Genomic DNA, 13,867 nt, shown 5'->3' with positions numbered 1-13,867 from the left:
TTTATAGAGTGATCTTTCCCTTGGTATGCACTTGCCATTTCCAGCAATAACCATTTAAGAGTTTCCAGTGCCAGCCGTGGCATCCAGACCATCATGTTTAATGAGGGCCTCCTCTCGCTGGGCTGTCACCAGGTTGTTGTAATTAGGTCCCGAGTAATTCTGCGCCAGCTGGAGCTGGGCAGAGTCCAGACGGCTCCCGAAAAGGGCTGGGAGGTGCAGTCCCGGGAGTCAGACCTCCTGCCTGGCACCCTCTTGTGAAAGGCAGACCTGCCACTCATCCGCTCCCCGGGCGGTGGGCAGCTCCGTGCCCAGTCCCCGGCCACCAGCACGGCTGCCCTCAAACCTGCCCTGGCACAGGTGCTCTGGTCTGCGACGTTGTTCCTTGGGAGGAAGTGACAATTAAAGAAAAAAAAAAAAACAATAAAAAAATATATATGAAACACAAGCATTTCCAGGAGCGTTCCCAGTAACTTTTACCGCTGGGAAGCTGTAATTTTGCATATGTTTCAGGAAAATGAGATAAAGTCTATACATACTTCCCTATGGTTTACTGAAATAGTTTCCCAGCAACTGAGCATCCTTCTTTATGAATGTGCTAAGTGACTGAATGACTGCTTCTTCCCTTAAGTCTAAGACATTGCTTTCTAGAATACATTTGATACATCCAATGTCGACAAGTCCAAGTGTTTTTCTTCCCTCCCATTGTTTTTGCCTTTGTTCTCAGACCTGCTAACATCCTCCCTATATCCTGTGAGAGGCCTCACTATGTATTTGGGACTGTTATGGGTCCATGTAACCACTCAAGCACAAGGCATCCACACAGGGTCTGGGGCAGCTCTGATCCGAATGGAATCAGACTGCTGGCTGAGTGTGCCTGCTCTGGTCCCCAGGGGGCAAAAGGGCCCCAAAAGGCAGAGAAAAATTAAAAAACCTCAAACAATTTACAGATGTTTTTATTCTGGAGCCATGGACAATCTGTACTTCACCTAAACGGCCCGTGATCAAACCCTGAAAAAGCACTGCTGGGCTCAGCTTCCTTCCAGGTCCTGCATCATCGCTCCCACAAGGCTGCCTATTACTGAGATGTGCTTTTTTATGCTGAATTTTTCCTCCATCTGGGACAATACAGCTCTGTAATTCTACTTTGCGTGATTGGGAATTTGACCACATCAGGATTGGGGATACAACTCAAATCATGGCTAGTGCTGCAGTAATTTAGCAAACCAAAGCTCAGCTGTTAGAGAGTTAGAGGCCTTAGGGTGCTGAATTACAGTGAAAAATACATCCATATACTCGCTGATGGGCCCAGTCCTTACACACTGCATTTTTGGGAACGTCTAATTGATCCAAGTTCAAGAACAAAACAGCGTGTTCACTTCACAGCAGACACAGCTGTTGAGACCCTCCTGGTCCTTCACATCCCAGGTATCAAACTGCTGGCTGGGTCAGCCTAAAGGAGAAGCCAGTAGCATTCAAACTGCGACAAGGATCACTTTGGTGAAGGATCGGGTGACGTACAAGATGTCTCAGCCACCCTGGGTGAATTACTCTGCTGGATGCTGGTTTGCTATAAAGGAGAAACAGCGTTGAGGGTTACCCACCACCAGAAGACCAGAGCATTCAGAAACTTGATTTACCTGCGTGTGCTCAGCGTCATCCATGAACGCTTGCAGAAAGACAGATTATGGAAAAGTTAATATCCTTTTTGGCCCCACTGTCAGGGCTGAGCAGGGAAAAGCATGGAAGGAGGCATGTATGACTCCTACAAAAGAAAGCAGTAAGCACCTTCCAATAAGGGGGCGGTGGTGTTTGTGACCAACCTCACTCTCTTTTCCGCTATCTCAACAGACTTCATTTCATGGGTGCTTGAGTATCGCTCCTTCTCACCCAATTAACCTCCACGCCAACAAGCCTGAAGAGCTTCAGTCAGATTCTTTGTTTGAGGGAGAGCACTTCTACTGATGAGGTTTACACCTGAAATAAAGTGGGGTGTCATGGTTCTGGCTCTTGGCTTCACTAATGCCTTTGGCGTTGAAGGAGCCAAAGATACCCTGTTACACCATCAGCTACAAGAGGAAATGTTTCTCCTTTGTGCTCTAAGGAATTAATTCTCCCTCTGACTATTAATTTTGCAGTGTGCTATACACTTGCTTGCAGGTGCTAGTAAAGACAACTTTTGTGCCAATTAAAGCTCTGACTTGGCACAGAGATCATATAGCTTTGCAAGTTGCTTTTCTCCTGCCTGGAGAACATATGTTTCCCTCCTATTTCCACACCTCGGCTTTGGGGACAGCACCGTGCTAAACAGTGGCACGACCTGTCGTCCTGAGCTGCTCTGTATCATTTTAAACAGCAGCTACTGGAGGCACATCTGAGGCAACTGCTGTCCTGATTACCCAGCCTTGCACCGCTGATGTGGTGAACCTGCCATGTCTACCACATGTGATGGTGGTCCCATATCCTTTGCAAAGAACGCCTCCCCCATCCCTGGTTACCATAATGCCCCTTGCATTGGGCACCCTCTTTGGGGCAGCACAGACCCCCCGTGACATCCCCGGCACCTCCAAGACTAGCCCCATACCAGTGGTGACTGCAGGCAGGACAGCAGACTCCTGCAAGGCCCTGCCTACTCCTTCAGATGAAAAGAAAACTACTGTCTGCAGGGAAGCTTGTCAAGCTTTCCTGAAAAAAAATGATTTTATGCATCTGCCACTCTGCCTTTGTTGCTGGCCATTGTGCAGCTTCAGCAGGACTCGTGGCTGCTGCGGGGCTCTCCCAAGGAGCGGTGCCCAGGGAAACACATCCAGACCCTCCTCAACTGCAGCCTTTTCTCCTTCCTCCTTCCTACCTGCCCTTGCTGCCCTGACCCTCTACCCACTGCACGACTCTAACTTTGCAGCAGCCCGCTTACATTTACCAACAGGATTATTACAGCAGTTGCCAGTATTCCCTCTACATCTGCTCCTCCCCCCCCCCCCCCCCCCCCCCCCCCCCCCCCCCCCCCCCCCCCCCCCCCCCCCCCCCCCCCCCCCCCCCCCCCCCCCCCCCCCCCCCCCCCCCCCCCCCCCCCCCCCCCCCCCCCCCCCCCCCCCCCCCCCCCCCCCCCCCCCCCCCCCCCCCCCCCCCCCCCCCCCCCCCCCCCCCCCCCCCCCCCCCCCCCCCCCCCCCCCCCCCCCCCCCCCCCCCCCCCCCCCCCCCCCCCCCCCCCCCCCCCCCCCAGCTAAATATTCAGGGAAAAATGGAAAAGAACGATGGAAGGTTTTTACTCTGATTTTAGCTCCAGATTACATTTTCTGCTGGCAGGTATCCCACTGCGCACAGGAAAGAAAATCTCTCAGCCTTTTTCTTTAGCACGCAGAAGCTGGGCAATGCAGGGGGTGTTTAACCATAACGCTAAATGCAAGAGGCAGTCCCAGCAGCAAACAGCAAGGCAGCAGCACCTTGTGTGCTCACAGGTTGTGTGCCGATTCCTGGACACCTGCAGCAAATTTCAGATGCAGATGCGCATTGAAGATTTTAAATGAAACTCATATGGAATTCAAGTTCAACCAATCCTGAGGTGAGACAGCTTACCCGGCGAATATTTCAATATGGCATAAAGTCTTGTAGTTCGCGTTAGATGAACACTGGAGGGGGAAAGCCCAAAATAAATAACGTAATCAGTGATGTTAAGCAAAGATGGGGGCGTGTGGGTGAACTACAACTGGACAAGTCACTGCACAGAGCTGGGTATGGTACACATGGTGTAGCCAGTCTGAAATGGAAATCAATCACATTAGTTTAAAGTGCCCATTAAGGAGGGACACCATGGGCTCACTGCAGCCAAAGGGAAACTTCATGCTGTTTTCGATGGACGTCGCGCACCATCCTGTGCTTTTTTTTCCCCTCTCCCTCTTACTGTAAAAATTGTTATGAAAAAATAACCCCAAGCACTCCCTGCTTTTCATGCTAAAGCACAGAAAGCAAGCCGTACTTTTAAATAGTTCTCAAAATGATTAACTATCCATTGAGAAATATCATCTGTAATAGTATTTCTCATCTAACCGTAGCTTGTGAGTGAACGTATGTAGACGCTTACAGTCAGGCAAAGAAAATGCAGAAATGAAAAGGAGACATCATAAAATGCAGATGTCACGGTTCAAATTATTGAGAATAGTTTCTGTGTCCGAGAAATAAAATGTGCATTTATTTTGTGGCATAAGATTCTGACGTCTTTGGCTATTTGTTTCTTAAACTGTAGGTGCTAGGTTTTGAAAATGATGTAACTCCTGAATGTTCTTGGGAACTGAAATGCAAATATTAGCTGCATTCCAGCTGAGAAGCAAATAACTACAGTCATTGGAGACAGAGAAAATGAAATGTTGCAGTTAACTCAATCTTCTATTACAACTTCTCTGCACATCATACAGAAGTGGGAATGCAACTGTCATTAGTTTCCCAAAAAGTCATGCTTCCACAAACAAAATAAAACAGTTTTTTCAGTAAGTACTACGAGGTTAATGAAAGGCCCCTTATCATATCATGGTGCTGGAAATTTCTTCTCACTGTGGTATCTAAGTACTCTACATATCAAAAAAAAAAAGCAAACCAACCTAAATTTCTACCTCAAAGATGATAAACCTACTAATCTCGTGCGTGTGTGTGCAGTCAGCCAACTTAAAGTAACGCTAGCCCTCTAGTGTTAAAAAAGAGTTTAGATTTTACTTAGCTCTGTGATACCTTAGTAGAAGGCTCAGCCAGGGAAAAATGTTGAACCAGCCTGTCTTTGGCATTTCTGACTGTCCAGCTCATGGGGAATATAATGTTTGATTATCCATCAGCTGTGGATGACTGAATATATAGTAGAGTAAAACATTGTAGCTAGATTGGCTCAGAAAACCAGTTTTACTGGATTGTACTAAGACCTTTTCCTACTGAAAAGCACTGATTTACTGGAAAGAAGATAGGCTTTGTGAAAGCGATCCAAGCCCTGTCACATCCACCGGGCATACCCTGGGCTCTATTTGGTGTTTATATGGGCTGAGCAAATAATCATCATATTCTTTGTGTGTTTTATTCAGCTCAATTGTCTGGAATAAGGCAGGAGTTGTGTTGCACCGCCCGTAGCGTGAAACTAAGAGGATGCCCTGCGTGCTCTGTGGGATGTCAGGGGGATTTGTCGGGGCTACAAAGCTGTTCACATCCTACCTGAGGGCTGCACGAGGCAGAGGGAACCGTACCCAGCACAGTCTCATCCAAAATGCCTCCTAGGGGGATATTTCTGGTGTAAATTAGCCCAGACTGCTCAGCAATCTCTTGGGGCAGCGTGGCTGGAGTGATCCCTGGCAGACCAGGGCCTGTCCTCGCACTGGGCGGTGTGGCCACTCAGGGCACAGGGTACAAGCAGCTCCTGAGACAGTTTTTATTTAGCACCTCAGCCGCTCCCAGAGACCGTAAGAATGCAAAGGAGTTACAACCATATAATTAAAGGTGCGGTTTTAAAACCATTTAGGACGGTTGATGTGCAGACCTGTGGGAGCACTCTTGCTATTAGAATAAAACCAAGGTTATTTGGGTTTGAACACAGATCAATAGAAAAAAAGTCTTTAAACTGAAATAAGCATTTCCACAGGTATTCAAACTGATTTAGAAAAATCAATTTGCAACAACAGGTTAAATTTAAGCTGGTGCAACTTGCTCATGTAGATAAGGCCTTACAGATACATGTTGAATTGATGTATGCATATAAAGCTGAAATACATCTATAGGCCAAGGTCAGAGAAATGTTTTTGCTGTTGCTGATCCAATTAAGATGAAGGCTTTAATACCTGGATTTTCAAACCTGGAGTATTTGACAGAGCTCAGGAAAAGAAGAAATGAGGTGAAGAGTTAAACCAGATGAGCTCAATGCATTGTACTTTTTGGTGGGAGAAGAGGTGGAGCTGGCTCGGAGCAACTGTGTTTGAGACCAGCAGCTAAAACAGTTCACCAGGTCGCGTCCTCAGGAGTGTCCACAGCAAAGGAGTGGATAAATTGCACACTTAACAAAACTGACTTGAAAGTTTTGGCAGAAAACCTTAGGTGAACCTTGCTGCACCCATTGGCTACTCTTGTTGCCCAAGTGCTGCAGTGCTGGAGATGTCCCTTTCCTGCCAGAGCAGCCAAAGAGGTCCTGTGTCTGCTCAGCCTCCACTGACCTTGGTAGAGCTTTAACTCCCCTCCATAGGAGGTGCAGCTGAAAAGCCAAGTTCTGCCGTGGAGGACAGAGGCAGAGGCAACTATTTGCATCTAACAGCTTTGATGAGGAGGTGGTTGTCTCCAACAACAGGGCAGCTGGGTTCAGCAGTGTCTGCTGGGGCAGCACAAAACTCACCACCACGTCTCTGGTAGCTCTTGACAGTCAGGTGGGGAGCAACTGGGAGAAGTGATTTGTATTTTACCTTGGTGATGTTTCGTTTTTGAAATATTCGAAGTGTTTGGGAAGAAGACCCGTAGTGATGTCAGCACACCGATGTTTTGGCTGAATCAATTGCAGAAAACCAGAATACAGGGCATGAGAGAGGATGTGGAATCCAGCTTCCCTATTGATGAACCCAGGGACAGATGGTAAGGGACCTGCTCCAACTCCTAAACATACACAAGTCTATGGGGCCAGATGGGATCCACAGAAGGGTACTGAGGAAACTGGCAAAGTGCTCACCAAGCCACTTTCCAGCATTTACCAGCAATCCAGGCAAACCAGGGAGGTCCCAGCTGACTGGAGGTTAGAAACTGTCACGCCCATCCACAAGAAAGGCCAGAAGGAGGGTCCAGTGGACCACAGGCCTGTCACCCTGACCTCGGTGCCAGGGGAGGTTATGGAGCAGATCATTGTGAGTGCCATTACACAGCACATTCAGGACAATTAGGTGATCAGGCCCGGTCAGCATGGGTGAATGAAAGGCAGGTCCTGCTTGACATACCTGATATCCTTCCAGGACAAGGTGACCCACTTACTGGGTGAGGGGAAAGCTGTGGATGTTGTTTACTAAGACTTTAGTGACACCATTTCCCACAGCATCCTCCTGGAGAAACTGGCTGTTTATGCCTGGGATGGGTGTACATTTTGCTGGGTAAAAAACTGGCAGGAGGGCCAGGCCCAGAGAATGGTGGTGAATGGAGTCAAATCCAGTTGGAGGCTGGTCACAAGTGGTGTTCCCCAGGACTCAGCATTAGGGCCTGTTCTCTTTAACATCTTTATCAATGACCTGGACGAGGAGATTGACTGTACCCTCGAGTGTTCTTAGTAAGTTTGCAGATGACGCCAAGTGAGGTGGGGAGTGTCAACCTGCCTCTTGAGGGTAGGTGAGCTCTAAAGAGGGACCTGGACAGACTGGATCAATGGGCTGAGGCCAATGGGATGAGGTTCAACAAGGCCAAGTGCCGGGTCCTGCACTTGGGTCACAACAACCCCATGCAGCGCTACAGGCTTGGGGAAGAGTGGCTGGAGAGCTGCCTGACAGTGAGGGACCTGGAGGTGTTGGTCGAGAGCTGGCTGTTATATATAAGCCAACGTGTGCCCAGGTGGCCAAGAAGGCCAACAGCATCCTGGCCTGTATCAGGAAGAGTGTGGCCAGCAGGACTAGGAAAGTGATCGTCCCACTGTACTTGTACTTGCACCTCAAGTACTATGTTCTGTTTTGGGCCTCTCACTATAAAACATCGAGGTGCTGGACTGGGTCCAGAGAAGGGCAACAAAGCTGATGAGAGGTCTAGAGCACAAGTCTGGTGAGGAGTGGCTAAGGGAGCCAGGGTTGTTCAGCATGGAGAAAAGGAGGGTGAGGGGAGACCTTATTGCTCTCTACAGCTCCCTGAAAGGAGGCTGGAGAGAGGTGGGAGTCAGTCTCTTCTCCCAAGTGACAAGCGATAGGACAAGAGGAAATGGCCTCAAATTACGCCGGGGAGGTTTAGATAGGATATGAGGAAAAAATTCTTCCCCAAAAGAATTCTCCAGCACTGGATCAGGCAGCCCAGGGAAGTGGTGGAATCCCTATCCCTGGAGGTATTTAAGAGACGGTTAGATGTGGTGCTTAGGGACATGGCTCAGTGGTGGTTTTGGCAGTGTTAGGTCGATGGTTGGACTCGAGGATCTTAAAGGAGCCGTCCAACCTAGACAATTCTACGAGACTTGGAATCTGGAAAGCTGCTGGAAAGCAGCGTGGCAGAGAAGGCCCCAGGGGCCCTGGTGGACAGCGAGTTGAGCAGGAGCTAGCAAGGTGCCCTTGCCCAAGGGCAGGCGCAAGTGGTACCTTGGGGTGCACTGGGCAAAGCCTTGCCAGCAGCTGGAGGGAGGTGACCCTTCCCATCTGCTCAGTGCTGGCCAGGCCATGCCTGCTGTGCTGTGCCCAGGTCTGGGCTCCCCAGGCCAAGAGAGACATGGTCATCCCGGGGAGAGCCCCCCAGTGCCCCTCCCCCACCATCCCCCCCTAGTGCAATTCTTGACATCACAATGTTGGACCTGGCGCTGGCCCGGCAACGTCCCCACTGCAGGGACAGTGCTGTGCCAGCACCGAGCGAGCAGCACTGGCAGAGCCCTGCTCTTGACCAGCAGCTTCTGATAGCGCTTGTTGGCACCGCGACCCTTCTGGACAGCCTTGCGTGGGCCAGCTGGGCACTGTCATCAGCCCCACAGCTGTGTCCTGCGTGAGGCTTCTCCTCATCTCCTTGAGATGGGGCAGGTCAACTGCTGCCAGGGCTCCAGGTGAGCTCCCCCCATGGCTCGGGGACACGCCGGCACGGCCGGTCCCCGCGGCAGCCCCCTTGCTCATGCCCGACGCCGTCTGCTCCCCAGGGACGACCCTGAGCCCGTGGCAGCACCACCCGAGCCGCTGCACCGCCAGCGGGTGAAGGTGACCGAGGGCCGGCGGAGCAGGAAGAGGGACCTGCTCCTCTACAAGGACACCTTGGTCATCGCCAAGGCCAAGTAAGACTCGCAGAGCCCCTTTCCTCCCAAGCCCCAGGCCCCCGGCACCCTGCTGCTGGAGGCACCCATGGCCGCCCCCATGGCAGGGGGAGGCTGGAGGGCAGCCCCTGGGCTCGGCCACCTCCAGGTCACTCCCTGATGCTCCTCTCTGCAGACGTGGCAGCACCCCGCGCCCGCAGCTCTGCCTGGCCCTGGCCATGCTGCAGGTGTTCTGCAGCGGGAAGGGGGCGGCCGGCGATGGGACCATGGAGGAGAAGGGCAAGGACGCCAAGTCCCTCGTCCTCCTCTGGCCCTCTGGATCCTGCATAGTCACCTTCTGGTGAGTCTCGGTGCCTCGTCCCCACGGCAGGGCTGGGTGGCACCTCGGTCCTGCCCCAGGGGGCCCGTCCTGCCTCTGTGGCCATCTCCACGGGGCAGGGCTGTGCCGCAGCGGGCACTCAGGCTGTTTCCCCTCTCTGTCTGCAGCTCCCGGGTGGTGAAGGAGCTCTGGCTCAGCGCCCTCCTTGGGTAAGCCCTGCCTGGCCGTGCAGCCTGGGCAAGCCCTGCTCCCAGCACCGGGGGGATGCTCCAGGCATAGCCCTACCATCTGGAAACACCACTCCCCAGCTGGGGAGAGGTGCCCCCATGGCTGGAGGCAGCTCTCCAGCGGGCAGAGCTGGGGGCAGCTTGGAAGTGCTCTCAGGGCTGGCAGGAGAGGCATGAGGGAGGCGGCTTTGGTCTCACACTGCTCTTTCTCTGCCCCTTCCCCACGCACAGGCCACCAGCAGGAGTGGAGGGAGCCCGGGTGACCCAGGTGCCCTCCATCAAGCTCCTGCGGAAGGAGCTGAGGCGCCGCAAGGCTGTGAGTGTCCCTCCTGTCTCCGCTCTGCCCCCAGAGCCTGCCCCAGAGCAGGGGCAGGGGCAGGGCTTCTCATCCTCTGCTCTTTTCCCCTTGCCCAGGCAATGCCACTCCACGCCAGCAGCCTGGAGAGACTGGTGGAGCGCCAGGCAGAGGTGAGGATCCCTCAGGCTGCACATCTCGCAGGGACAGGGGGCTGAGGCAGCTCCCCGCGGGCCCTTTCTGCTGCGGGGCTGCTGGCTGAGCACAGGGCATTTCTTGCAGGCTGGTGCCAAGCAGCGGCCACCTCCCGTCCCCCCTGCCAACCAAGGTGGACTTGGCCACACAGCTGGTGAGTTTGCAGGAGACGGGGACAGGACGGCCCTTCTCCTCTGGCAGGCGGGCACTGGTGCTGCACTGGAGCTGCTGCTGCCTTCCCTGCAGGGCACGTCCATCCCCACGGCTCTGCGGCAGGAGAGAGCTGAGCCCCCAGAGCCCCTTCTTCCCAAACAACGCCTCTCCCTTGCTTTCGGCAGCAGGGGGACAGTGCTGAGAGGCTGCGGGAGCACTCACCTGGCACTTCTCCTCCATGCCTCTTTGCCCTCTTGTCCTTGCCATCAGGTGGGACCGGCAGCAGGAGGAGGTTTCTTCCCTGGCCATTTGGCCGGCGAGGGAACTCGGCCACTGCAGCGGCGCCCGGGTCGGCGGCCTCTGGGAACAGCGGGGCTCTCTTTGGCCGGCCCCTGGAAGCTCTCTGCAGCCAGGATGGCACCCTACCCCAGCCCATCCAGGTAAGCACGCCTGCCTAGGGGGTGCCCAGCCCTTTGGCCCCTCTGGAGAGGTGGTGACCCAGGCAGAGGGAACCCAGCTGGGGCTTTGGGAGGGACAAAGCCAGCTCCTCCCCATGTCTCCCACCCCTGCATCCTGCCCCACGGAGAGCTGCAGAGCTGCCCACGCTTGCTCCTGCCCCTAAGCTCGCTTCACCTGCCCCAAAGCCTGTCTACAGCCAAGCAACTCTACCTCCTCTCTGCCCTGCAGGACCTGCTGGCTCTTCTGCAGCAGCACGGGCCATCCACGGAGGGGATCTTCCGGCTGGCGGCCGGCGAGCACGCCTCGCGGCAGCTGAGGGAGGCCCTGGACTCTGGAGCAGAGGTCCAGCTGGAAAGCCAGCCTGCGCACTTGCTGGCCGTCATCTTGAAGGTGAAGCCTGCTGACCTGGGGCCTGGCTGCTCCCGGCTCGCTTGGGGCAGATGGGCAGGAACCCAAAGCCAGCCGCCTGCTCCTGAGCCAGTGCCAGGGACGCTGCCTGTGCTCCTGGTGGGAGTGCTCCAAGTCTCACCCGCAGCCCTTGGCCTTGCAGGACTTCCTCCGTAAGATGCCCTCCAAGCTCCTTCGGGCAGAGCTCTATGAGGACTGGATGAGCGCCCTGCAGAAGGAGAGCAGGCAGGAGAAGCTGGCAGCACTGAAAGAGTAAGTGTGGCCAGCACCTGCCTGCTGCCCAGGGGCTGGCAGAGGCCAGCACTTGCCTGCAAAGCCACGGCCTCCTTGACAAAGCTGTGCTCTGGCACCGCTGGCTGCTGTGGGGTGGGCTTTGGGGGGAAAGTGGTGGCACTGAAAAGCATTGCTCTCCTTGGAGCACTTGGGGCAGGCATGGTGGGTTGTTCCATGACGGGACTCTGGCCAGAAGGGCAGGGAGGGAGAGAGGTGGCCATACCTCAGCAAAGGCCGTCCTTCTGCTGAAGACCAGGCATGGCCAGGGAGCCTTCCCTCACGTGGCCCTGGGTGAGATCAGCCTGGGGGACCTGTGCTGACAGCGTCTACTTTATTAATGTTGTGTTCTTGTTCCCTCAGGGTGGCCAGCAAGTTGCCCAAAGGCAATCTCCTGCTCCTTAAGCAGTTGCTATCCCTGCTGCAGAACATCAGCAGCAATGTGGCCACCAGCAGGATGAATGGCCACAACCTGGCCATCTGTGTGGGGCCGAACCTGCTCAGCCCACCAGAGGAGCACACACTCCCCCTCGACGTCCTGGTGGAGGTGACACAGAAGGTACGCTGTGCTCAGCAGCCGGCTACAGCCTTCTGGGCCCAGCCCAGCTTTGCTGCTCAGAGGTGCCTGGCTGCCTCCTCTCTTCAGCAAACGCTGGTGGCCGGGAAGAGCTGCCGGGAAGAGCTGCCCTGCTCACAGCTGCAGCTTTCTGAATAGAAGCAAGGGTCAGGAGGGGCAGAGGCCGTTTGAGCCATTTTCAGCCACCTCGGTGGAAACCAATGGTTTGCTTTGTGCAGGTGACAGAGCTGGTGGAGTTCCTCCTTGAGCACCGTGGGGAACTCTTTGAGAAGGAGGAGGAGACTGTGTTTGCCGGGGCATCAGGAGAGGAGTCAGCGGCACTGGAGGCAAAAGCAGAAACAGGAGAAGTATGTCAGGTCCACAAACAGCATGACAACAGAATTGAGTGGGTAGGTCATGGCCACCTGTTAATATCCACATTTCCATTGCAGGTGCCTCCAGTTGATGCAGAGTGCAAGCACGTGCAGAGGTTGTCCGAGGAGAAAAGGTAAAACGAGCCAGCTTGGTTTTAAGAGCAGAACTGGTTCAAGTTTATCATGGCTTTACTTGTCTAACAATACTCTTGCATGGAAAGGTTGCCAGGCTCTTCGCATGTGGGCAGAAAGAGGAAAACAACCTGTGAAGAGAAGAATGACGGGCAACCAGAGAGTAAGAGGAGAAAGTTGGACAAAGACGGAAGGAGAGAACAGAAGAGAGGTAGAATCCCTATCTCTGGATGTATTTAAGGGACAGTTAGATGTGATGCCTAGGGACATGGTTTAGTGGTGGTTTTGGCAGTGTTAGGTTGATGGTTGGACTCGAGGATTTTAAAGGAGCCTTCCAACCTTGACAATTCTATGAATTTTGTGTAGACATAGAATATACAATTATATGAATCTTGAAAGCCGCTGGAAAGCAGCGTGGCAGAGAAGGCCCCAGGGGCCCTGGTGGACACTGAGTTGAGCAGGAGGCAATAGTAATCCCACTGTAGTGATTTCCATCATGTGGATGATCTAGTTAGAACTTGACTGCCCAAGTCTCTATGACCCACTGGTGTCTGTCTGGTATTAAACAGTTTGTTTCCAATGTTAGGAGAAGTCTTCCTGAAACGAAGCAATGACCACTGAGACATTCGGAAGCTTGTGCCACTGGGGCCTCCTGCTTGAATTCAGAAAGAAGACAAGGCTAACGTCAACGGATCTTGAGGCTGATGGATAGATTTTTCTCTCCTCCACGTATACTTAGACATTTCTTGCCTTTCCATTGAGCTACCCAATTATGAAACACACTTTTGTAGATGCCCAAGTAACTTACCCAAATTCCCCAGTGCAGATATGCAAGTCAGGTGAAAGTATGAAACCAGTAAGGGTACTGGATCTAGTATCTGAGACAGGAACCTGTAGAAAGGGGATAAAATGCCACTGCCTGTACGCTTAGCTCACTGATGGGTTAATAACTTGGTGCTTAGAGGTTCTTCATTGAGAACAATGGGCAACAGCTGCTAATGGGTCCACGCTGACCCCTTGGGATGAAGAGGAAGTTTTGTTGAATTCTAGTAAGGTTCCCTTTTTGTTGCAGAGCAATTAAACAAACCAGGGCAGCCAAGTTCCCAACATCAGCCTGTGCATTGTGGCAAGTTCATCTGCAGTGTGACTAAACTGCCTTCAATAGAAGGAGTGAATTTAGCCTCCCAAAGCTAAATTCAGGGAGATTGAGGTAATTCTACTGGTAATTTTGACTAACCACTCAGGCCAGTCTCTGTTTTAACTTGTGAAAACATCGCAGGAGTGCACATTCCTGGGCGGCAGGTTTAGCACACGTCTTGCTTGCTGGGGCTCCAAATGTACTGTTACATCAGTGCAAACTCTTCTTCTGCATCAGTTATTCATGGATGTCCTTATTTGCACGATAACAAGAGCTGTAGGCATGTTGTGAATAAAAGAAGAGAACAAAAAAGATTATTCTCACAAAGTCATTCTCTTGCTTTTGGCATCTAAATATTCCTTGGCTTCTCAGAAGCTGTGATACTGGTCTTCAATGCAGACAATACTGAATGTAATGTTAT

The 13,867-nt window shown here is 52.9% G+C and overlaps 1 protein-coding gene across 1 annotated transcript in view; it reads left to right on the top strand.

Moving 5' to 3' along the window:
- LOC106889251 (T-cell activation Rho GTPase-activating protein-like) overlaps positions 1-12,314 on the top strand; it is a 102,820-nt gene extending 90,506 nt beyond the window's left edge. Inside the window, exons 5-15 of the mRNA XM_014944087.1 lie at positions 8,810-8,941; positions 9,096-9,260; positions 9,407-9,448; positions 9,698-9,782; positions 9,881-9,934; positions 10,295-10,549; positions 10,797-10,958; positions 11,104-11,228; positions 11,610-11,805; positions 12,042-12,170; positions 12,255-12,314. Coding sequence (XP_014799573.1) covers positions 8,810-8,941; positions 9,096-9,260; positions 9,407-9,448; positions 9,698-9,782; positions 9,881-9,934; positions 10,295-10,549; positions 10,797-10,958; positions 11,104-11,228; positions 11,610-11,805; positions 12,042-12,170; positions 12,255-12,314 — 1,405 coding nt within the window. The remainder of the gene's footprint in view (positions 1-8,809; positions 8,942-9,095; positions 9,261-9,406; positions 9,449-9,697; positions 9,783-9,880; positions 9,935-10,294; positions 10,550-10,796; positions 10,959-11,103; positions 11,229-11,609; positions 11,806-12,041; positions 12,171-12,254) is intronic.
- Positions 12,315-13,867: the final 1,553 nt, after the last annotated feature.

This window comes from Calidris pugnax, unplaced genomic scaffold (genome assembly GCF_001431845.1).
Source record: "Calidris pugnax isolate Ruff unplaced genomic scaffold, ASM143184v1 scaffold69, whole genome shotgun sequence".
NCBI lineage: Eukaryota > Metazoa > Chordata > Aves > Charadriiformes > Scolopacidae > Calidris > Calidris pugnax.
This window is presented reverse-complemented; position numbering and strand designations above follow the sequence as displayed.